The sequence below is a fragment of the Erythrolamprus reginae genome, chromosome 2 (genome assembly GCF_031021105.1).
Source record: "Erythrolamprus reginae isolate rEryReg1 chromosome 2, rEryReg1.hap1, whole genome shotgun sequence".
In the NCBI taxonomy this organism is placed as follows: Eukaryota; Metazoa; Chordata; class Lepidosauria; order Squamata; family Dipsadidae; genus Erythrolamprus; species Erythrolamprus reginae.
In genome coordinates, this window is record NC_091951.1 from 40,234,738 (window position 1) to 40,259,084 (window position 24,347).

General features: G+C 40.8%; 1 protein-coding gene across 1 annotated transcript in view; it reads right to left on the bottom strand.

Moving 5' to 3' along the window:
* Positions 1–1,028: 1,028 nt before the first annotated feature.
* DHX16 (DEAH-box helicase 16) overlaps positions 1,029–24,347 on the bottom strand; it is a 37,804-nt gene continuing 14,485 nt past the window's right edge. Inside the window, exons 10-20 of the mRNA XM_070737897.1 lie at positions 23,030–23,240; positions 20,398–20,496; positions 19,562–19,714; positions 12,449–12,589; positions 10,854–11,016; positions 10,503–10,621; positions 9,072–9,139; positions 8,146–8,308; positions 6,493–6,654; positions 4,731–4,904; positions 1,029–1,277 (exon numbers count right to left, since the gene is read on the bottom strand). Of these exons, the coding sequence (XP_070593998.1) occupies positions 1,149–1,277; positions 4,731–4,904; positions 6,493–6,654; positions 8,146–8,308; positions 9,072–9,139; positions 10,503–10,621; positions 10,854–11,016; positions 12,449–12,589; positions 19,562–19,714; positions 20,398–20,496; positions 23,030–23,240 (1,582 nt within the window). The 3' untranslated portion in view covers positions 1,029–1,148. The remainder of the gene's footprint in view (positions 1,278–4,730; positions 4,905–6,492; positions 6,655–8,145; positions 8,309–9,071; positions 9,140–10,502; positions 10,622–10,853; positions 11,017–12,448; positions 12,590–19,561; positions 19,715–20,397; positions 20,497–23,029; positions 23,241–24,347) is intronic.

Sequence of the window (24,347 nt, forward strand, 5' to 3'; positions counted from 1 at the left end):
AACAAAGGTTTTTCTGCTTAATATTAATAAATAAATTATAATAAATTATGGAGAAGTATATGATATGCTGCTGAGATTAAGATTTCTAGCAGGTACGGGAATGCAGCTTCTCAGTGTCGTGCATAACTGCTTATTCTTGCTTATTAACCCTTCATCCAACAGAATAGAAAAAAAACCAGTGTTTATTTGCTATTTTATTGGAACTGAAAAACTTAGCTTGATGCCCCGAATAGGAGAATGAGATTCAAGTGCCTACTCAGCCATACAATGTACAGGAAGTCTTTATCCTAATAATTATATCCCAAAATTACAATTAAGAGAGATAAAAGGAAAGAAAAGTTCCATGGATGCCACCTTTAGATTCCACAAAAAAAGGCAGGATACAATATTGATGCTATAATATTGTCTTAAAATGTTGAAAATGATTTGAACACTGAATTCTGTTTGGAGACCTCACCTACAAAAAGATATTGACAAAATTGAATGGGTCCAAAGATGGGCTACAAGAATGGTGGAAGGTCTTAAGCATAAAACGTATCAGGAAAGACTTAATGAACTCAATCTGTATAGTCTGCAGGACAGAAGGAAAAGGGGGGACATGATCGAAACATTTAAATATATTAAAGGGTTAAATAATGTCCAGGAGGGAAGTGTTTTTAATAGGAAAGTGAACACAAGAACAAGGGGACACAATCTGAAGTTAGTTGGGGGAAAGATCAAAAGCAACATGAGAAAATATTATTTTACTGAAAGAGTAGTAGATCCTTGGAACAAACTTCCAGCAGACGTGGTAGATAAATCCACAGTAACTGAATTTAAACATGCCTGGGATAAACATATATCCATCCTAACATAAAATACAGAAAATAGTATAAGGGCAGACTAGATGGACCATGAGGTCTTTTTCTGCCGTCAGACTTCTATGTTTCTATGCATTCCAAAATGTCTTTTTAAAGAAGAAATTGATTTCTTAAAATGGTGATTAAATTTGTCTAGATCGAAAATGCAAGCAAATAACACAGGGGAACTTATTTTTAAAAAGTGTTTATTTTATGCCTCTGAGTAACAGCAAAACTATACAGCGCTACAAAAAAGTGTCCAGAAGTGCTATTGAGCACCAGAATAGTCAAAACTGAAGGCAAGTTCTTCTATCCCAACTCTTCCCGTGTCTTCCCCATTTTCTTGGGCAGTTTCTTGGTTGAGGCGTCTTCCAGTTCTTTGGCCTTGTAGTAGTGAGGGGCCACTTCCAGCAGCCACGTACTGTCAATTTCAATTACCTGCAGAAAACACACACACACAGTTTATTGTCATTGCACCTCGATACAATGAAATTAAATGCCATCTTCAGTGCACATCATATATAAGAAAACTATAAAAATAAAACAAAAACACACATCCTTCACGTTCTATACAATTGAATTGAAAACCCCTGATACTGAATTAATATTGCGCTGTACACCAGAATTCAGTGTGGTTACTGCTCTGGGATAGAAGCTGTTTTCCAGCCTATTTGTCCTTGTTTCTATTGTCCTATGCCATCTGCAGAGGTGGTATTCAGCCGGTTTGGATTGGTTCAGACAAACAGGTAGTAACGACCTGTGGGTGGGACTGCCTATCCATGCTTTTGCCATCTTATTTAGGCACATTTTGAAGCTGCACCTATGCATGCAAGCCACATGCGTGAGCAAAGCACATGCGTGGAAGGCCATGCGCATGCTTGGAAGGGCGCACTCACATTTGCAAACTTGTAGGAAAGTAAGTGAATACCACCTCTAACTGTCTGCCAGATGGTAATAGTTCAAAAAAGGGTGCCCAAGATGAGATGGATCTTTAATAATGTTTTGAACTTTCTTAAGGCAGCGGGAGCTATAAAGCCCTTCCAAAGAGGGGAGAGGGCAACCAATGATCCTGAAGTGCTGTCCTAACTGTCACTGTGCAATTGGCAAATCATACACAGGGGCACTAAGTAAAAATACTCTATGGTGCAGCAGTAGAAGGGCACCAAAAGTTTTTCATTTAGTTGTTGTTTCCTGAGGAGTCTCGGGTAATATAATCTCTGCTGGGCCCTTTTGACCAGTGCTGCAATGTGAATGCCCCAGGTCAGCAGTTCTAGCTAGGCTCCTTCTGATTTCAGCACTGTCTCTGGATACACAGAGACATATTTAGATAGATGGGTAAATAATATAAAGAGATAGCTGGGATAGATAGATAGATAGATAGATAGATAGATAGATAGATAGATAGATAGATAGACAGACAAAAGAGAGAGGAAGGAAGGAAAGAAAGAGAAAGAGAAAGAAAGAAAGGACAGATAGACAGATGGATGATAGATAGAGGTGGGTGGGTAGGTGGATGATAACCATTTTAGATTTCTTCACTGCTCATCTACTTGAAAAAGTTATCTGGATGGTGTGCAGTATTAATAAAAGCAAGCGTTAAATTAATAATTTAGGATTAAATTTTTTATAAGTATAATAAAAACAACTTAAAAGTTTTCAAAGGTGAAACCACCTGATAATACAGGTGGTGTGTGTGGGGGAATTCTCATAGGGCTGGCCAGCTCCATGGTTGTGTGGGCCTTTGTGTTGTTCCCCACATGGCTGCACAGCCAAGTTATGACCCCTTTGCAGAAGGCCAAATGATTGGGGTCTTTCTTCACCTGAGGGTAGGGTGTTCTACAATGCAGGGGCAGCGATAGAGAAAAAAGCTCTCTCCCTAGCTCCTACCAGCCTCCATTCTTTGACTGACAGGGTTTTAGCATACCTTCCCTATTTGATGGGCTGATGTGGATGGGGTGAAACTGGTTCTGTAGCTGGTTTGACCTGCATATCAGTTAGGTCAAAGGGCCATGGAAAGGTGATCCAGTGTGATGCGTTGGATGTAAGAATAAGGGTAACTGAACTGGCTGTAAAGGAAATCCAAGCCACTGTTCCACAAAAGTCTCACTAATCCCTGATAATTGAATCTCTCCTCCATCTCTTTTAATCATTTAATCCACTAATGAGAAGTCACCTCTGTCTTTACTGTTACGACCAGAACAACGTGAAGTGACTTGTATATAAAATATTAAACCAGAATAGAACGGGGATCTAAATCCATTGAAAAGACAGAGAGTAAATTAATTCCTCTTGCTTAACACCTCAGTAGGAAGCCCACAATAAAACGCTACAAATTCACAAGCAAAGTGTTCTGTCTGGGTCCCTCCAGAAGCAAACACCAACCCAAAAAGAGAAGCCAGACACACTGGTAAAAACCAAAGGCAGTTTATAGAATTCAAAGCAAACACAGGTAACAGAAAATGTCCTTACAAACAGGAACACGCTGAAACTTCAAAGATGTTTCACGAAGGCCATGAAGTAAAACAGGATTCTTGCTGTCAAAAACAACACTGGAGATGTTGTGATTCCGTCTGAGGCTCCTCAGGGAACGGCTGAACCTCTGCCGGCTCCATGCTCAGAAGGGGAGGATGAGGAACAGGAGGAGGACCAGGCAGACGGGGAGGAGGAATATCAGGCCGAGGGAGAGGGAGAACAGCCTGAGTCCCCCGGGATGGAGCTCTCCCCAGCAAGCAGCCTGGAGTCCTTAGCTGAGGATGCACAAGCCATAATTGATCTAAGGCAGAGAAGAGCAGCCCAGCGAAGGGGACAATTAGCCAGGTATTTCCAGCACTAAATAGGCAACAGCTGGGTTTGGGTGTGGTTCTCCCCAGAAAGGCTGAAAAGGCAGGCCCACCCTTCCTGTAATTGTGGAGTATTATCTTTGGGAGTCCTGCGATCTGGCTGTGCTCTTTGGCGTCTCCGATTCTGGCTTGTGGCCTTGAAAGCTGAAACCTTGGGGGGAGGCGTGGGTCTTATTCTCTACAGAGGTGTGTGTGCCAGCAAGAAGTTTGTTGTATTGTCTGGCCGTCATGACTCTGCTGTGAAGCCTCCTAACAACCCTGTTTGTAAGAACAGTTTTGTCTCTGTGTTTGTTTTCCCAACTATAAAGTACCTTTGTTTTTACCAGCGTGTCTGACTGCTTTTTTCAGTTGGTGTTGAAGTCTGGGAGCACCCAGACAGAACAGGAGATAACAAACATACGCCTCCCCCAAGTCTTCCAGTCTTCTAGGCCACAAGCCAAGATCAGAGACGCCGAGAAGCAAAGCAGGGTCACAGAACTTCCAGTTGATAACGCTCCACATGGCTGAAAGGGCTTGCCTGCCTTTTAAACCCTGCTGAGGAGAACCACACCCAAACCCAACTGTTGCCAATTCAGTGATGCCAATACCTTTCTAATTGGTCCCGTCTCTGAGCTGCACATCACTGTCTCATGTCAATTATAGCCTGTGCTTCCTCATCCAATGAGGCCAGGCTACTGGCTGGGGAGAGCCCCCCCCCCCCCCCCCGGGGCTCTCAGGCTGCTCCCCCTCATCCTCTTCCTGACTTTCCTCTCCCCCGTCTGCCTGGTCCTCTTGTTCACTGTCCTCCTCCTCCGGGCCTGGATCCAGCAGAGACACAGCCGGTCCCTGAGGAGCCTCAGGCTGAATCACAACACAAAGTATTTGGCTCCTCCTTTATTTCAATTGTCAAAAATGGATGTTTTCTAATGCTTAAAGGCAACATTTTTAATTGACCAAAAGCACCTACTGTATTCACACATCCGTTTTCCTTTGAGCACAGATAACATTTTATCTCTAAGGAGAAACCTTTTCTTCAGAAGGTTCAGAAGTACGTGCAGGTGTTTCAACTCACCTGTCTCATGAATTCCTTCGTGGTGAACACCAGTTCATGATAAATGATCCATCGAGGCTGCTCTTCAAACAAAGAGCTGTTGGGATGGATATACACTGTCTGCTGATGCTTGACCGTTTTGTAACCACTGCGGGTTAGCCGGGCAGTGTGGTAAAAGAAACCAGCTGTTACGGCCTATAGAAAGAGAGCAGGAAGGGCCAGACAATGAAAGAAAGGGCATCGATGGCTGAAGCTACAGACTGTTAAGTCATACAATCATAAATGGTTTTTGTTTTTGCTTAGCATCTTGTGCAAATCCATCCAATATGGCTTATAAACGACCAGGCTAATATGATTTGTTCAATAAACCATGATTAATACATTAAGTTGGATTCAGACATCAAGCTATGAATGTCTGAAATTTAACCGAGCTTAAATTAGTCACTACCAACTTTCAGCTTCAAAGGTTCTATTTGAAATCTGGATGTAACTCCTTCTGTTATAATTTAAATAACACAAAATAAACTATTTTTAATAAACTGTAGATTAAATAATGGATTAAAAGCAGAGTTAAAAAAATACTATCAATAAACAAACATCTTTCAGCTGTGGCGAGGGGGGCGTTTGCCCAGGTTCGCCTGGTGCACCAGTTGCGGCTCTATTTGGACCGGGACTCACTGCTCACAGTCATTCATGCCCTCATCACCTCGAGGCTCGACTACTGTAATGCTCTCTACATGGGGCTACCTTTGAAAAGTGTTCGGAAACTTCAGATCGTGCAGAATGCAGCTGCGAGAGCAATCATGGGCTTCCCTAAATATGCCCATGTCACACCAACACTCCGCAGTCTGCATTGGTTGCTGATCAGTTTCCGGTCACAATTCAAAGTGTTGGTTATAACCTATAAAGCCCTTCATGGCACCGGACCAGAATATCTCTGGGACCGCCTTCTGCCGCACGAATCCCAGCGACCAGTTAGGTCCCACAGAGTTGGCCTTCTCCGGGTCCCGTCAACTAAACAATGTCGTTTGGCGGGACCCAGGGGAAGAGCCTTGTCTGTGGCGGCCCCGACCCTTTGGAACCAACTCCCCCTGGATATCAGAGTTGCCCCCACCCTCCTAGCCTTTCGTAAGCTCCTTAAAACCCACCTCTGTCGTCAGGCATGGGGGAATTGACATTTTCCCTCCCCCTAGGCTTATAAAATTTATGTATGGTATGCTAGTATGTATGATTGGTTTCTAAATTGGGGTTTTATAAATTAATTAAATATTAGATTTGTTACATTGTATCATTATTGCTGTGAGCCGCCCCAAGTCTGCGGAGAGGGGCGGCATACAAATCTGATAAATAAATAAATAAATAAATAAATAAATAAATAAATAAATATTTGTTGTCTCTCTGACCTCTGTAGTATGATTAACTGGGTTGAGTGTGTACGAGTGCATAATTGTGATTTTATGATATGGATTATTTTATATTAATGTTTTTTAAATTGACTTTTTAAATTTAATATTAGATTTGTAATGTACTGTACTACTGTTATGTTGTGAGCCGCCCCGAGTCTTTGGAGAGGGGCAGCATACAAATCTAATAAATTATTATTATTATTAATTATTATTCAAAAAGTACCTTCTGCAAATTTAGAAACCATTGGCTCTTATTTAAAAAACATAATTTATGAAGGTTTCTAAATTAGGTGGATATGACAAATACATATACACTTGTCTAAAGGAACTTTGAAAATCCAGAACAGAAGAAAATAACAGGTGCAGAGTGCTTTTACCTTGCGGATAGGAATGTAGTCTCCTTCAGTGGAAGTAATATCCACCTCAATGCGTTCCATCAACCCTTCCAGCTGTTCTCGCACATCTCGAGCTCTCCTCATGGAACGAAACTGGATGAAATTCTCATAGCACCATTGCATGGAGTAACCACATTCTACCCACTAAGAGAGAAGGGGAGAAATGCCATATTCTCAATGACTTGAGTGCAAGTAGTCTGTGATTTATGACCGTAATAATAATAATAATAATAATAATAATTTATTGGATTTGTATGCCGCCCCTCTCCGCAGACTCGGGGCGGCTAACAACAATAATAAACACAACATGTATAATCCAATAATAAAAACAACTAAAAACCCTATTATAAAACCAAACATACACACAAACATACCATGCATAACTTGTAATGGCCTAGGGGGAAGAGCTATCTCGACTCCCCCATGCCTGGCGGTATAAATGAGTCTTGAGTAGTTTACGAAAGACAGGGAGGGTGGGGGCAGTTCTAATGTCTGGGGGGAGTTGGTTCCAGAGGTCCGGGGCCGCCACAGAGAAGGCTCTTCCCCTGGGGCCCGCCAAACGACATTGTTTAGTCAACGGGACCCAGAGAAGGCCAACTCTGTGGGACCTTATCGGTCGCTGGGATTCGTGCGGTAGCAGGCGGTTCCTGAGGTAATCTGGTCCATTGCCATGTACGGCTTTAAAGGTCATGACCAACACTTTGAATTGTGACCGGAAACTGATTGACAGCCAATGCAAGCCACGGAGTGTTGAAGAAACGTGGGCGAATCTTAGAAGCCCCACGACGGCTCTCGCGGCTGCGTTCTGCACGAATGGAGCCAACCTATTAGTCAGAAGTCGTGACAAACATTAAATGAAGCATGTCACTTAACAATTCTTACCTCTGCTCTCCCAATGTGGTCATTAAATGTATGGAGATGTTATTAAGTAGAGCATGGGGTGCTTTCAATGGGGAAGGCCTAGTGCAGGCCCTGCTCTGGGCCCCTTAAGGCCTCCCCCACCCACTAGGTAGGGCCTATCCCTAATCCTAAACCACCACAGCTGGTCCCACATTTTCTCTACTACTACTAATAACCTATCTGTATTAGCTACTGTCCTCAGTCCCAGAAAACACTCATTTTGTATCTCTTGAGAATAGAACCTAATGCCATATGATCCCTGGAAAATCCTGCACTAATATCCTAGAACTGTTATTAAAACACAGAAAAGAAGCAACCATTAATTAAAATTCTTCTGAATGACCACTGCAATAAAAAAGTATTCAATAGAAGATAATATATTTCCCAATTATGTAACATCAGTTCTAGAAAGGAGTGGGGTTTACAGTAGCTTGCCCTGCCAATTTTGAGGGTGGGGTGATTTTTTCCTTGGTAATTCCTTGATTAGATTGTTGTATCCACTTTTTCTTAAATAAAGGGACTTTTGATGTACAACTCTACAATAAACGCAAGGCTGGTCGGGATTTAAAAAGTCATCTAATGAAACTTTCATCAAAGGTTAAGGGTTATTTCTTCCTCTCTTCCGTACGCTAATCCCACCTATATTATCCAGAATATGAAATCTTCTTCCCTACTCAGAATTTTAAGAATTGCAGTTTTAAAAATCCACAGGATGCCTTGACATTTCGTCCTCACCTGAGTATAAACATTGAGAAGAACCAGATGGTCACCACCAGGGAGGAAGAAATTCATGCGGGCATTGTCGGCATGAACCACTTTGTCCTTGGGACGGTAAAAAATGGCATTGTTGACTGAAAGCATAGCAGCAATGGTCAGGATTTGCTCTGAGCACTTGTATCTGCAGGATTTCCACCAAAGAAAGAATAATGTTGGGTTTTACTCTGGTAGAAATAAAGTCAAAGTGAACAACAACAATAAAAGCAATCAGAAAATTTCAGAAGAAAAAAGAGAAAAAGGAAAAAGGACAGGTTGAAAGGAGGAGACATACAATAACAATCAACTGATAAAAGGCTAAACAAAAATATGGTTTAAAATCACAATTTAAATCAGATCTTTTAAAGCAGGGGTGGGCAAAGTTGGCTCTTTTATGACATGTGGACTTCAACTCCCAGAATTCCTGAGCTAGCATGATTGGCTCAGGAATTCTGGGAGTTGGAAGTCCACAAGTCATAGAAGAGCCAAGTTTATCTACCCCTGTTCTAAACAAATGAAACTTTAGAAGCGCATCAATTTACAATTAATATCAAGTAGGTACATAGATTCTTAAAAAGAAGATACAATATTTAAAATTTTACTCAAGAATTGGAAGCATTTCAATCATAATAATTTCTTCTCAATTCTATCCACACTTAAACAGGTATTTTTTAATGCTTATATTTTGTTATTAAAATTTTAGAAATACTCTATATCTATACGTTTTTTTGTAATTACATAATCACTGTTGTTTAAATATGTAGGAGTTTTCTGGGAAGACTGTAATAAAGAATTAGGGTCTGAACTAAAAGATAGGAGATGGATACAGTATTCTACACTTGTAATTCCTAAAAAAATGAAAACAAGGCCAAAAGCCAAAACAAAACAAAAAACAGATAAGGACTCACTGTTCAGAAGCTAGAATCATCTTTGAGAGCATTGGATCAACAGGCAATTCTGCCATCTTCCGGCCCAACTAAATACAAGATACAGATTAATAAATTCAATTAAAGGACAAAAACCTCCCAAAAGTTTAATATATTTCTGCCCCTCCCACAAGTCAAAACACAATTTCTGATCAAAGTATATAGCCAAAATTTTTAAATCATGGTAACAATTAAAGATACCTGTGATACCTGTTCTGATCACTACCAAGCCTCCCTTTTCTTACAAATAGAAAGGGACAAGCAGATACAACACATTCAAATATCTGCCATTCTTCATTGCACTTCTGTTTCCTCTCTCTGCAACCAAGTACTTCCTTCCAAATTCCTCAAAGCTTTGTATATACTCGTTCTTTTATCCTCATAACAACTGTACACTGAGCTGAGATACAACCATTTGTTTGTTTGTTTGTTAGCAGAAAAGTAATCTTGATTCAGGCCCACCTACTTAAAATAGAACACTTTAGTTGTAAAATCAAATTGAACAGAAATCTTTCCTGTTACTGTTTGTTTTTAAATAAAGTTTTAATTGTTTTTCTCCACAATACATTCATACATATACTTTAATTCTTAACAAAGGACACATGGTTGTACACTTTTATTTAATAATACATCAACTGATATCTTAATTTACATCTTTTATACTATAAGAAATAATAATAATAATAATAATAATAATAATAATAATAATAATAATAATAGATATGTATGCCGCCCTTCTCCGAAGAATTACCTGCCTGTTTCCCCCTTTATATCATATCACTCCTCTCTGTCTCCCACTCTTCCCTCTACCCTTCTTTCTCCTTCTCTTCTACTTTCCTACCTCCCTCCTCTCCCCTCTTCTCTTCCTTCTCTCCTTCTTAACCTTTCCCCTGAGTGTATCTATTCACAATCCATCCTATAGGTAACCCATGTCCCTAATCTCATTTAATTATTGGTGCAACTCTTAAACTTATTATTTCCACCCCCATCCATATCTGTACATATTTCTGATGTTTTCCCCAGTGTATTAACTACTCCTCAGCTACCTGGATCTACCATCTTCCCTTAACTTAATCAATGTTACTTGTCTTCTATACATATTCATTTTCTAGCCAAACATAAAATTTCCCCCATACATTATAGTATCCAGTCTTTCTTATCTTTAATTTTCTTTCCTGTTACTGTTGATGAGATAATAATGTCCTTTTTTATGCTATCCTTGAAGGAAGCAATGAAAATAAGTTGTATCCATGGAATCTAAACTAAGGAGTAACTAGAAAGTATAGTTGAATTTGAATACAAATGTGAAGATTCAGTCTCTTTTCCAACTTCTAACTTCACTCCCACTGCTAAACAATCACTCTGCTTTCAAAATAAGCCCTGACAAAAATAGCCTTGAATAAGAAACCATACCTTGGTGAGTTCGCCAAGGTGGTTGAGGGCCCCCAAGGCATACAGCTGCTCTAACGCCAATACTAGGGTCTCGTGCGGTGGTGGATCCATGAAGTCAAAGTGAATCAAATCATTGATGCCTGAAGAAAGAGAAGAAATACAACACAGCTAAGTACTGCATATACAATTTTCTAATTTCTACAAGCCCTTGAGCCTAGATATTTCCTTCTTCCATTGTAAGAAGTTGTATCTCCTGAAATGTAACCCTTAAAAACGATACAGCTTCCATTGTGGGGAATCTTTTGAAAATATATTCTAAGATGGAGCATGCAATCCCCATATTTTACCATCCAAGATTGTCAAAATACACACCTAGGCTTTTGAGAAGAAGCACTACATTGCCAAGGTTGCTCCTCTGAATCTCGGGCACCGTGCTTTCCTCCATCTCATTTTTGTATGCCCAGGCGGTGTAGAGACGGAAGCACTTCCCTGCAGCCACACGGCCTGCCCGGCCTGCTCTTTGGTTGGCAGAAGCCTGATGGAGAATATGAAGTGTGAGTTTTTACTGAGATGGGTGAGAACTGCACAATGGTTATTTCATCAGATTCCAGAGTGAATGTAGGAGAAAAATAAGTAGTTTCCCAATTAAGTGTCTATGGAGATTCTCGGTCATCCAGATCATGGTTGTCCCAAAGGTGCTTTTTTCTGCTTTTTCTTTGAAGATGTTTTGCTTCTCATCCAAGAAGATTCTTCAGCTTCTTGAAACATCTTCAAAGTAAAACCAGAAAGTCCAGGGTTTTTTTTAAGAAAAGAAAGCACCTTTGGGTTCCCCAACCAAGGCAATCTTAAATTTCACAGTAAATGGCATAACTATTTTTCTCTCCCCAATTATCTTCATTGCAGCCAAATTAAGCTAGATTTAATTAAATATATATGCGGACTTATTTATTTAATGTTATTTTAACATTTACATATGATAGAAATGTAAGCTGCTCAGAATGTATTTGGATTGGTATAAATTGTAAGCCTGTTAAAATCTATACAAGCACACCACCACTATATGTTTCTAAAAGTTCTCAGTAATATTATAATGTCCACAAGGAATAAAGTATATTTCAAAAACCTACATTTCAGAAAATCCCAATTTTCCCCAATATTCAGGGACGGCAATTAGAAAAGATGCTCTGATCATTTTTTAATTAATGGTTCCATTATCACAGAACTCAACTAGGGAATTTATTTGACACCATAACACTCTCTTAACAATCTTTGCCCAACTACCCCTTGTTCTGAACCGCAGTATATGTTATGCACACTTTCTAACTATTTTTCTTAAAGTTATATAGTAACATAGAAGATTGATGGCAGAAAAAGACCTCATGGTCCATTTAGTCTGCCCTTATACTATTTCCTGTATTTTATCTTAGGATGGATATATGTTTATCCCAGGCATGTTTAAATTCAGTTACTGTGGATTTACCAACCACGTCTGCTGGAAGTTTGTTGCAAGGATCTACTACTCTTTCAGTAAAATAATATTTTCTCATGTTGCTTTTGATCTTTCCCCCAACTAACTTCAGATTGTGTCCCCTGCTAAAGTTCCTGCAGGGTTAGAACTTCACCATTGGTGGGTTGGTGAATACCAATACATGGATGTGTTTATGTTACAAAAGTGGTTTCTACACAATTTCATAGCTTTACAGAATCACAGATCATGAATCCCTGGTGATTTTTCATTGTTCTGTGGTTTTTATTAACAGTTTCAGGTTAACTACATTCTTAACAAATTACTTCCTGCACACAGATTAGCACCAACACAAATAAAAGAGAACCAGATTAAACGAGAGCTTCAGATAACTTTGAAGATATTCAAGCTCAACAAATGAATTAGGATTTCTCATGGGGATTGGATTTCTCATATTGGATGTGGAAGGGAATGGGGAAGTAAAGTACTGAATACCAGATACCCGAGAACAGGGGGTAACAATAAGTGACTCCATGCCCGTGCGAGCGTTGTAACTCTTCTGTTTGCAGAACCCAGGGTCAATCACGTAAATTATGCCATCTATGGTCAGCGATGTCTCTGCTATGTTTGTGGCCACAACCACCTGAGGAGAGAAGAAATACTCATAATTGATTATGTAAGGCAGCTACTTACACTATAAATATCATACCTTATAGCAGCCTAATTCCATGAAATGAAGGGGCTTAAAATAGAGGTTAGTATTTTTCAGTCCTGGCATGGACACCATGCAGCTTGAAGGCTGAGGAATTTGGGGCGTTGGAAGTCCATACATCTTCAAGCAGCCAAGGTTGAGAAATGCTGTTCTAGAAGCTTGATGGTAGTCTTCTGGAAGGTAGCATAGACTCTACTCTTCTGTAGGGCCTTGGGAGAGGGCTATCTACTACCTGGAATGTCATTTATCTTAGCTAATTTATTTGCTGTACCATATCTCTTGTAGCTTATTTACATACTGCATGCCTTTCCCCCCTCTATGGATATTTTCAGATTGTTTTTACATTTTTTTAAGTCACCATGATTCAGATGGACCATTCAAACAAATAAATAAAATGTAGAACACAACACTGCTTCAAATATATTTACTGCGGAGGTGAAAATCTGATTGTCTTAAATCCTTTTCTTTCATGCTGTGATTGATTCTCTGATTCTCCCCCTCCCTCCCTTTAAATCCAAAACAGTCACCAAAGTGTATTAGGGTCAATTACATCCCTGTATTACTGACTTGAGGCGAGATGAAACAAAGGGGGAGTGTTAGGGAAAAGTTGCTCTGAGTCAGATAAGAAGTTGCACCAATATTCAAAGGCAATTTTGGAAGGCTAATGTCAAATGTCAGTATTGTGGAAATTTTCCTGCCTGGTAGATGAATGTATGGTTCTTTCCTCCAGGGCAGGTTAGAAGTTATGGGTAATATTTTACGCAAGAGTTGTGTATATATTGTGCTTTCTTTTGTTGGTAGGCAGCCATTAGGCAAATGAAAATATATTATGCATGGTGTGCATTCCATAAGCATTGTTAGTGATGCTGTTGAGCTTTCAGGCTGCAGGTTGTAAAATACATATTCAATGCTGCTTTTATTTCTCTGTTGTAAATGTTCCGTTGATGCTGAATTTTCTGCCTGTTAATTGCACCAACAATGTGTTTCCTTATTGCGTTTTCCTGCCCGGCTGCAAATACAGAAATGAGCACTAGACAATATGGGGAGAGAGTGGTTTCAAGCCAAGAGCCAGAATGGGTTTTTTTGCTGTTGTTTTTGTGATCTCTATTGAATGCTATGTACAGTATTGCTCTTTGTTGAGCTTCTGTGATAGCTGGTACAGGGAGATGGAGTTAACTAACAGCAGGCTTTAAACGACTTCAAACCATTTTTTAAAAAAATCCTATTTTTCTCCCGTAGGTGGAGAACTACATAGCAGTCAACAGGCATCATTCTACCATAGGAAGATATTTGTTTTGCCTCTACATGTAAAACTTGAAAAATTAAAATATCGTGCAAAAGTTCATTTCTTTCAGGAATGCAACTTAAAAGGTGAAATGTAATATAAGAGAGAGACTCATTAAATGCAAGGGAACTCGATTGTCAGAGGTGTTGATTTGGGACAGAGGAAGGATGTGGTGAAGGTGATGAGGTGTCTTCCAGGAGCCACTGCCCACAGGGACAGCAGGCGGATTACAAACATTGTCAGGGCTGTGAGTAAAGGTAATAAAGTTGATGTGGTGGTGCATCTTGGCACAAACGATCTGTCCCAGAGAAATGTTAATGTAGTAAAAAGAGATTTTCAAAGTCTAAGTGTGGAGCTGGGTAAAATAACTGATTCAGTGACTTTCTCAGAGGTGTTACCGGTTTGTGGCCAGGAGGGTAAAACAAGTTGTATCAGAGAGTTTAATGTGTGGTTAAGGCAGTGGTGTAAAGCTGAAGGTTTTGGTTATGTAAGTCATGATGTCAGTAGATGGTCTAATAGGGAGTTGTTTAAGAGGGATGGTTTGCATCCATCATACAGAGGTACCCAGGTGCTCGGTGAGGAATTCAGAGCTTTTTTGGACAGGCATTTAAACTAGGTAAAGGGGACAGAGATGTACCAGATGTGGAGGATTTCTGTCCCCGACCAATGAGGATACATCAGTTTCTGAAAGCTTATGAAAAGGGAGCTGAAAATAAAATAGATGTAGTTGTTGATGATAAGGGGCAAACTAATAATGAAAATAATGTTCTTCGGGTAATGTGCACGAATGCTCGAAGCTTGAGCAACAAGCTCTGTGAGTTAATGGCCATAATATCTAGAGATAATTTGGATCTGGTTGCCATAACTGAGACATGGTTTAAGGATTCCAATGAATGGGAAATATCCATACCAGGATATACACTGTATAGGAAGGATAGAATAGAGAGAAGGGGAGGTGGAGTAGCCATTTATGTTAAAGAAAGTCTAAAAACAATACTAATTCAAAATACATGTAAAGATCTGGAGACCCTCTGGATTTGCATGCAAAATAAAGACGGTTCTGTCATTAGAATTGGGGTGATCTATAGGCCTCCAGGGCAATCTGAGGAACATGACAACAAGATGGTGGATGAGATTACCCTAATGGCAGTAAAGGGAGATATTGTGGTTATGGGTGATTTCAACATGCCTGATGTTGACTGGAATATCCCCAGTGCCCTTACATGCAAAAGTAAGAATATAGTAGAGGCCTTTACAGGAGCAGCTATGGCACAGCTAGTTAAGACACCAACTAGAGGGGAGAATATTCTAGATTTAGTTTTTACAAATGGGAATCGGGTTTCAGAGGTCAGGGTGGGAGAAAATTTAGGTTGCAGCGACCATCTATGTTTGTGGTTTGATGTAAAAACTGATTGTGAGCAATCCTATACTGCAACCAAAGTATTGGATTTCAGAAAAACAAATTTTAATGCAATGGGGGAATATTTAAATAATGAATTAAAGGGGAGGGATAAAATGGCAGGAGCGAGCACCCAGTGGACTGTATTAAAAAAGGCCATCTTAAAAGCCACAAGACTTTATGTAAAGCAAGTAACTAAAGGTAAAAGGAAGAAGAAACCGCTATGGTTTAGCAATGATGTAAGGGCTATAGTCAATGAAAAAAAGGCTGCCTATAGGAGGTATAAAGAGTCTGGAAGTATAGCTGATAGAGAGGTTTATAAAATGAGACAGAAGGAGGCGAAACAGATAATATATGCTGCTAAAGCCTCAAAAGAGGAAGAAATAGCAAAATCTGTAAAGAAGGGGGATAAAACCTTCTTCAGATATATTAGTGATAGGAAGAAGAAAAACTGCAGCATCACAAAGCTTAGTACCGGGAATAATACATGCATTAATGGGAATAAGGAGATCGCTGACCATTTCAATAGCTACTTCTGTTCAGTTTTCTCAAAGGACACCTTACAAAATAATACTATAGAGGGATATAGCATTGCTTCCAGCTGTACGGATTCAGATCCAGTGATCTTAGAAGCCGATGTCTTAGAAGAACTTGAAAGATTAAAGATAAATAAGGCAATGGGTCCAGATGGCATCCATCCCAGAGTTCTTAAAGAACTCAGATCTGTCATTGCTACCCCCCTGACTGATTTGTTTAACCAATCCCTGTTAACAGGAGATGTTCCTGAGGATTGGAGAATGGCCAGTGTTGTGCCTATCCACAAGAAGGGCAGTAGAGAAGAAGCTGGAAACTACAGGCCAGTTAGCTTGACATCAGTTGTAGTTAAAATGATGGAGACTCTACTCAAAAAGAGGATAAATCAGCATCTAAAAAACAATAACTTATTGGACCCAAATCAGCATGGCTTTACTGAAGGCAAATCGTGTCAGACTAATCTCATTGAGTTCTTTGACTATGTCACAAAGGTGTTGGATCAAGGTGGTGCCGTGGATATTGCCTATCTGGACTTCAGCAAAGCCTTTGATACGGTTCCACATAAAGAGCTGATAGATAAATTAGTGAAGATTGGACTTAATCCCTGGATAGTTCAGTGGATTTCAAGCTGGCTGAAGCATAGACATCAGAGAGTTATTGTTAATGGCGAGTATTCTGAGCAGAGACAGGTTACAAGCGGTGTGCCACAAGGGTCTGTTCTGGGTCCTATTCTTTTTAATATGTTTGTGAGTGACATAGGGGAAGGTTTGGTAGGGAAGGTTTGCCTATTTGCCGATGACTCTAAAGTGTGCAATAGGGTTGATATTCCTGGAGGGGTCTGTAATATGGTAAATGATTTAGCGTTACTAGATAAATGGTCAAAGCAATGGAAACTGCAGTTTAATGTTTCCAAATGTAAAATAATGCACTTGGGGAAAAGGAATCCTAAATCTGAGTATTGCATTGGCAATTCTGTGTTAGCAAAAACTTCAGAAGAGAAGGATTTAGGGGTAGTGATTTCTGACAGTCTCAAAATGGGTGAGCAGTGTGGTCGGGCGGTAGGAAAGGCAAGTAGGATGCTTGGCTGCATAGCTAGAGGTATAACAAGCAGGAAGAGGGAGATTGTGATCCCCTTATATAGAGCGCTGGTGAGACCACATTTGGAGTACTGTGTTCAGTTCTGGAGACCTCACCTACAAAAAGATATTGACAAAATTGAACGGGTCCAAAGACGGGCTACAAGAATGGTGGAAGGTCTGAAGTATAAAACGTATCAGGAAAGACTTAATGAACTCAATCTGTATAGTCTGGAAGACAGAAGGAAAAGGGGGGACATGATCGAAACATTTAAATATGTTAAAGGGTTAAATAGGGTTCAGGAGGGAAGTGTTTTTAACAGGAAAGTGAACACAAGAACAAGGGGACACAATCTGAAGTTAGTTGGGGGAAAGATCAAAGGCAACATGAGAAAGTATTATTTTACTGAAAGAGTAGTAGATCCTTGGAACAAACTTCCAGCAGACGTGGTTGGTAAATCCACAGTAACCGAATTTAAACATGCCTGGGATAAACATATATCCATTGTAAGATAAAATACAGGAAATAGTAAAAGGGCAGACTAGATGGACCATGGGGTCTTTTTCTGCCGTCAGTCTTCTATGTTTCTATGTTTCTAGTTCAAGCTGTGATTTGTCATAATTGTGATGATTATGTGGTACAGCTCATGAAAACCTCAAATCCACCATCTCAGAAAATTAGAATTGATAAAACAAGGATCGTACATAGAACAATATTGTGCCTCTGAAAAGAATAAGCATGCATATGTACTCAGTACTTAGTTTGGGCCTCTTTTGCAGCAATTACTGCCTCATTGCAGTGTGGCATGGAAGCTATCAGTCTCTGGCACTGCTGAGGTGCTATGGAAGACCAGGATGTTTCAATAGTGGTCTTCAGCATTGTTCGGTATCATGTCTCTCATCTTTCTCTTGGAATGCCCCAGACTGTCAGGTGAGTTTGCTGGCCAATCAAGCACACATTGAACCAGGTTTTGGTGCTTTTGGCAGTGTGGGCAGGTGCCAAGTCCTGCTGGAAAATTGAAGTCAGAATCCCCATAAAGCTCATCCCCATAAAGGAAGGAAGCATGAAGTGCTCCAAAATCTCCAGCTGCCTTGACCCCAGACTTAATGGAGCACAGTGGACCAGCACCAGCAGATGACATACCCAAATCAACACAGACTGCGGAAGCCTTCGCATGTCATTTGGAAACCAAGGACCCAGAGTATGGAGGAAGAATGGAGAGGCACACACTGCAAGATGCTTGAAGTCCAGGGTGAAGTTTCCACAGTCTATGTTGATTTTAAGTTGCGTTACTGAAATAAATGAACTTTTGCACGATATTCTAATTTTTCAGGTTTCACCTGTACATGTGAAATGCCTGAACTGTTCAGCAAATAGAACATACAACACCTGGGGAATTCAGAATTTGTTTCCCCCCCCCCCCACCAGCTATTTTATCTCATTCTCAAAATAAAACTTCTTCTCTTTGTGCACACCCATAACATTCATCTTCTTTCAGCACACAAGTACCAAAAAGAGGTTCTTACAATACAGTGTTCTCTCGATTTTCGCGGGGGTTTGCGTTCCAAGACCGCCCGCGAAAGTCGAATTTCCGCGAAATAGCGGTGCGGAAGTAAAAACACCATTTTTGGCTATGGACAGCCAAAAACTACCCCCACGCACCCTTTTTCAAGGCAGCGCAAGGAACCGGGCTTGAAGTTGGGGGCGGGGAGCGACGAAAGTGCGGAGGCCAGCAAAGATTGTTTTGAATGTCGGCTGCCCCCGCCCCCCCCAGTGCCTCCGGCCCCCTCGCCGCTACCGCCCCGCCCGATCCACCCCTCTCACCGGCTTTCTTGGGACACGGGTCCTCCTGCAGCAGCGCTGGCGGCTATGGCTTCTCATCCTCCTCATTCGGCCAGTAGCCGCTCTGAGAATGCCTGCCTCGCCCCTCTCACAGTCCCTTAGCTGAGAGCGCTTTCGTCCCAGCTATCAGCGAGGGGGCTGCAGGAGAGGTGGGGCAGGCGTTCTCACAGAGAGGGAGAGAGAGAGGGAGAAAGAGAGAGAGAGCAAGAGGGGGGAGAGTGGAAGGTAGAGAGAGAGAGAGAAATGATAGAAAAAAGGGGAGAAAAAAGAGAAATGAGAAAATGATTGAAGCAGAGAATGACAGGAAAGAGAGAAAGAGAGAGAGAAGTGACTCTTGGTGATGACGTATGACGTCATCGGGTGGAAAAAACCGTGGTATAGAAAAAAAACCGCGGAGTATTTTTTAATTAATATTTTTTTAAATACCGTGTTATAGCCGTTTCGCAAAGTTTGAACCCGCGAAAATCGAGGGATCACTGTATTTATTCCCTTCAAGCAACAAAATCGAATACTAAACAACTGATGCCTGAAACCACACCTCCCCAAATACAACTCCTTTCCCAAACATCTCAAATGCAACGCTCTAATTCAGAGGTCTCCAAACTGGGCAATCTGCTGGCTGGGGAATTCTGGGAGTTGAAGTCTTAAAACTTGGCAGTTGAAGTCTGCCAAGTTTGGACACTGCTGCTCTAAAAAAATGAAAGCTGCACAGGTTGGCCCCAAATAGCAAGACCTCCCTTTCCTGCTTTTTACAACCAGCTTTTACCTTCCGAGCCCCTGGTGGGGTTGGTTCAAAGATCTTGGCCTGCATGTCGGAGGGCAGATTAGCATAAATTGGAAGGACCAAAAGTTCTGCAATTTTGGAGCCCAAGCGCCGGCAACGATCTTGTAACATCTCACAGCAGGCTTCAATTTCTTCCTGCCAATAAAAAACAGTAGTTAAGCTCTGTTTATTATACTACAAGACTGGTAAGGGAAAATTAGGATTAAGATTAAGGCATAGTCCTCATTTAACAATTGTTGGGATCCCTTCTACACGTGGCTAAAAAAAAGAGAACAATCTGCTTAAACAATGGAATTATCTGTATATATTAGATTAGATACAAATCTGGTATAAAACTTTTCCTCTTCTTCTCCAATAGTTGTAAGAGATATCAGATATATAAATATGAAATTTAACTTCTAGTTACAAAATCTCTATACTGTGATTTATTCAACGCTTGCTTCTACCTATCTATATTACTAATCTTGATCTAAGGTAATAAGCTAATAAATTTAAAACTAGTTCATATTCTTAACACAGCTCCACTGTACACTCGCCCACCCTTCTCTCTCTTTCTTTTTCTCTCCTCTCCTTTGCTTCTCCTCTTTTTCTTTCTCCTTCTTCTTCTCTCTACTTTTTCTCTATCCTTTCTTTGTAAGTCTATATGTTTATTGATTGTTATTTTTTTTACATTCAGACATATTGTAATGCATTAGGTTTCAATGGTCAATTGTTAGAATTGTCTTTTACGTTTTGTATACTTGTAAATAAAAACTTTTATTAAAAAAAAAAAAGGAAAAAAAGAAAAGAAAATTAGGATTAAACACACAAGAGCTTACCTGGCCTGTAAGAAACACAAGGATGTCCCCCCGGGGCTGAGTAACATGAATCTGCAACACCGATACCACACAGGCTTCCAGATAATCAGCCTCTGGTGCCTAGAAGGAAGAGGCAGAGGGAGGACAATCAAATTACAGGTCGTCCTGAATTAGTGATCATTTGTTTAGCACCCATTCAAAGTTACGGCAGTGCTGAACAAAATGAGTTACACTTAATCCCCAAAGTTATAGCATGTGAGTAGCTGTAATGGGCCTTGGTGGCAGCCAGCAGAAGTAGTCTACAGTACTGCACGCTAACAGTAGTTAGAGTGCAGTACTGTAGACTACTTCTGCTGGCTGCCGGCTGCCTGCAATTTGGCAGTTCGAATCTCACCAGGATCAAGGTTGACTCAGCTGTCCATCCTTCAGGATGGGTAAAATGAAGACCCAAATTATTAGGGGCAATAGGCTAACTCTGTAAACAGCTTAGAGAGGGCTGTAAAGCCCTGTAAAGTGGTGTATAAGTCCAAGTGCTATTACCAGTGCTATAATTACGTGTAATCAATATTTGAGTGCTTAGTGGGTTGCATACAGAGGCACCTCAACTCTCCTCATCTATCTCCTTCTGCATCTCTGTCCTTTTGGCACCCTGTGCTCCCCTGCCTCAATCTGTACTCCTCTAGCCCTGCCATTCTCGGCTGACCTTTGCCCTCTTCTTTCTCCCACTGCTGATGAGGCATGGCTGACCTAGCTCTTCATGAGGCGGCTGTTGGGCTGCATCAGGCCTTCTTCTCCAGGTCACATGCAGCCTTCTGCCACACGAATCCCAGCGACCGGTTAGGTCGCACAGAGTTGGCCTTCTCTGGGTCCCGTCGACTAAATAATGTCGTTTGGCGGGACCCAGGAGAAGAGCCTTCTCTGTGATGGTCCCGACCCTCTGGAACCAGCTCCCCCCGGAGATCAGAACTGCCCCCACCCTCCTTGCCTTTTGTAAAGTTCTTAAGACCTATCTCTGCCGTCAGGCATGGGGGAACCGAGACATCTCCCCCGGGCCTATACAGTTTATACATGGTATGTTTGTGTGTATGTTTGCTTTTAATAATGGGGTTTTTAGTGTTTTTTAAATTATTAGATTTGTTCTTACATTGTCTTTGTTATTGTTGTGAGCCGCCCCGAAACTATGGAGAGGGACGGCATACAAATCTAATAAATAATAATAATAATTCTCCAAATCATGTGTGGCCTTCACATGAGGTTTTGAAGCTTTCCAGAGCCTTGCAAGAAGCTGCATGCAATGTAGACACGGTTGCGTAGGATTTGGACAAGGTCAGACACAGCATTGGGGAGAAGGTCTGGAGCAACCCACAGCTGCTTTGCAAAGGGTCAACCCAGGCAGACCTCGCAGCAGTGGCAGCAGGAAGACAGCGAAGATCAGCTGAGGGTGGCAGGGACAGTAGAGCGGCAGGATGACTGAGAATAACCTGTCACTCTTCTTGAGTTAATTAAACACAACATCATATCCCTTAATGGTTTCTACTATTGCTTCTCCTTGCTCCTCAGTTTTTCTGCTCTGGATTAGATATGCTTCTTCTATAGGTTATTTTATCCTTTTGCTCTAATTTCTATAACAACACTATAGGGCAAAGGCATCTGAAAAATTCTAGTCTCAGTTGTGGTCGTAAATCACCAGTAGGAAATAATGATTGTACAAAAGATAAACCAAGTTGGGAAAGTTGAATAGAAACATAGAAACATAGAAGACTGATGGCAGAAAAAGACCTCATGGTCTATCTAGTCTGCCCTTATACTATTTCCTGTATTTTATCTTACAATGGATATATGTTTATCCCAGGCATGTTTAAATTCAGTTACTGTGGATTTACCAACCACGTCTGCTGGAAGTTTGTTCCAAGGATCTACTACTCTTTCAGTAAAATAATATTTTCTCACGTTGCCTTTGATCTTTCCCCCAACTAACTTCAGATTGTGTCCCCTTGTTCTTGTGTTCACTTTCCTATTAAAAACACTTCCCTCCTGAACCTTATTTAACCCTTTAACATATTTAAATGTTTCGATCATGTCCCCCTTTTCCTTCTGTCCTCCAGACTATACAGATTGAGTCCATGAAGTCTTTCCTGATACGTTTTATACTTAAGACCTTCCACCATTCTTGTAGCCCGTCTTTGGACCCGTTCAATTTTTTCAATATCTTTTTGTAGGTGAGGTCTCCAGAACTGAACACAGTACTCCAAATGTGGTCTCACCAGCGCTCTATATAGCGGGATCACAATCTCCCTCTTCCTGCTTGTTATACCTCTAGCTATGCAGCCAAGCATCCTACTTGCTTTTCCTACCGCCCGACCACACTGATGGCACACAATAGATTGAAATCCAATTATGGGAATAAAGCCTGTGATGCAGCAGCGCACACTGGCTATAAAAATGAAGAGTGGTACAATCTACAACTTCAACTTACAAGCATAAATAATGAACACAAATAATTAACATAAACATAAATTCAAGTTTGGATGGAGGAATTGACGTTCTAGAAATTGTACTCGCTGTCCTGACATCCACATCCACTGAGGCTGATCACTTTGTTTCCCCAGCCCTTTACACGCATATAAACACAGAACACTTTGTGCTTGCTAACCTTAGTGTAATAAATGTCAACAGGAAAACGGCGCCCTGGGATGCGGAAGATGGGAGCATCGTCAAAGAAGGTGGAAAAGCGCTCAGTGTCCAGGGTGGCACTAGCAATCAGCACCTTCAGCTCCGGCCGGAAGCGAGCAATGTCCTTGATCAAGCCAAACAGGATGTCAGTGTGCAGTGTGCGCTCATGAGCCTCATCGATGAGGATGACACTAGAAAGCAAGCCAGAAAGGGTGTTGTAAGATTGATTATCAATATTTGTCAAAGAATGTGGAATGCCTGTCTTTGGTTAATATAATAATAATAATTAATAATAACAATTTATTAGATTTGTATGCCGCCCCTGTCTGAGGACTCGGAGCGGCTCACAACAACAATACAACAAGTACAAATCTAATATTAAAAGCAATTTAATCCTACTTATTAATCGGCCGTCTGTCCTGTTTAAGGAAATTATTTACTAAGCTTGTGTTTATCTAAGTTAATTAAAACTCTACTGTTTGTCTAAGGCAATGGTTCTCAACCTTTCTAAGGCCGCAACCCCTTAATACAGTTCCTCATGTTGCGTTGGCCCCCAACCATAAGTCTAACGCCATTTCGCCCAACAGAGCTTTAAACTGATGGGCAGGAAGGTCAGAGGGACACCCCCATGTAAACATCTGATTGGTCAGATTGTAAAAGTATGTTCCAAGGCACCAGAATATAAACTTTAGTTCCTAATACCATGGGAAATTTGTCTTTTCCCATGGTTTTAGGCAACCCCTGTGAAACAGTTGTTCAACCCCCAAAGGGGTCCCGACCCCAGGTTGAGAACCACTTGTCTAAGATAAAATGTTAATTAGACATTCTTCTGTTTAGTTAGCAATCACATCTTGATATGATTTGTCTGTATACTATGTGTCATATATTAGCCATTTATCCATTATAACTAAAATAGTTTTATACTTATATTAACAAATAATTTGTTATAAAAATAGACGCAAGTCCGAGAAAGGCAGACAGCTTCTGAACACGGAGGCTGCTCAGCCCAGAGAGATTTCTTCCTAACTCAGACAAGATTTGCTCAAGAAATCATGTCTATGTGTTTATGACAGCCGCCCTGAGTCTTTGGAGAAGGGCGGCATGCAAAGGGTCTGCCTGGGTTGACCCTTTGCAAAGCAGCTGTGGGTTGCTCCAGACCTTCTCCCCAATGCTGTGTCTGACCATGTCCAAATCCTACACAACCGTGTCTACATTGCATGCAGCTTCTTGCAAGGCTCTGGAAATAATAATAATAATAATAATAATAATAATAATAATAATAATAATAATAATAATAA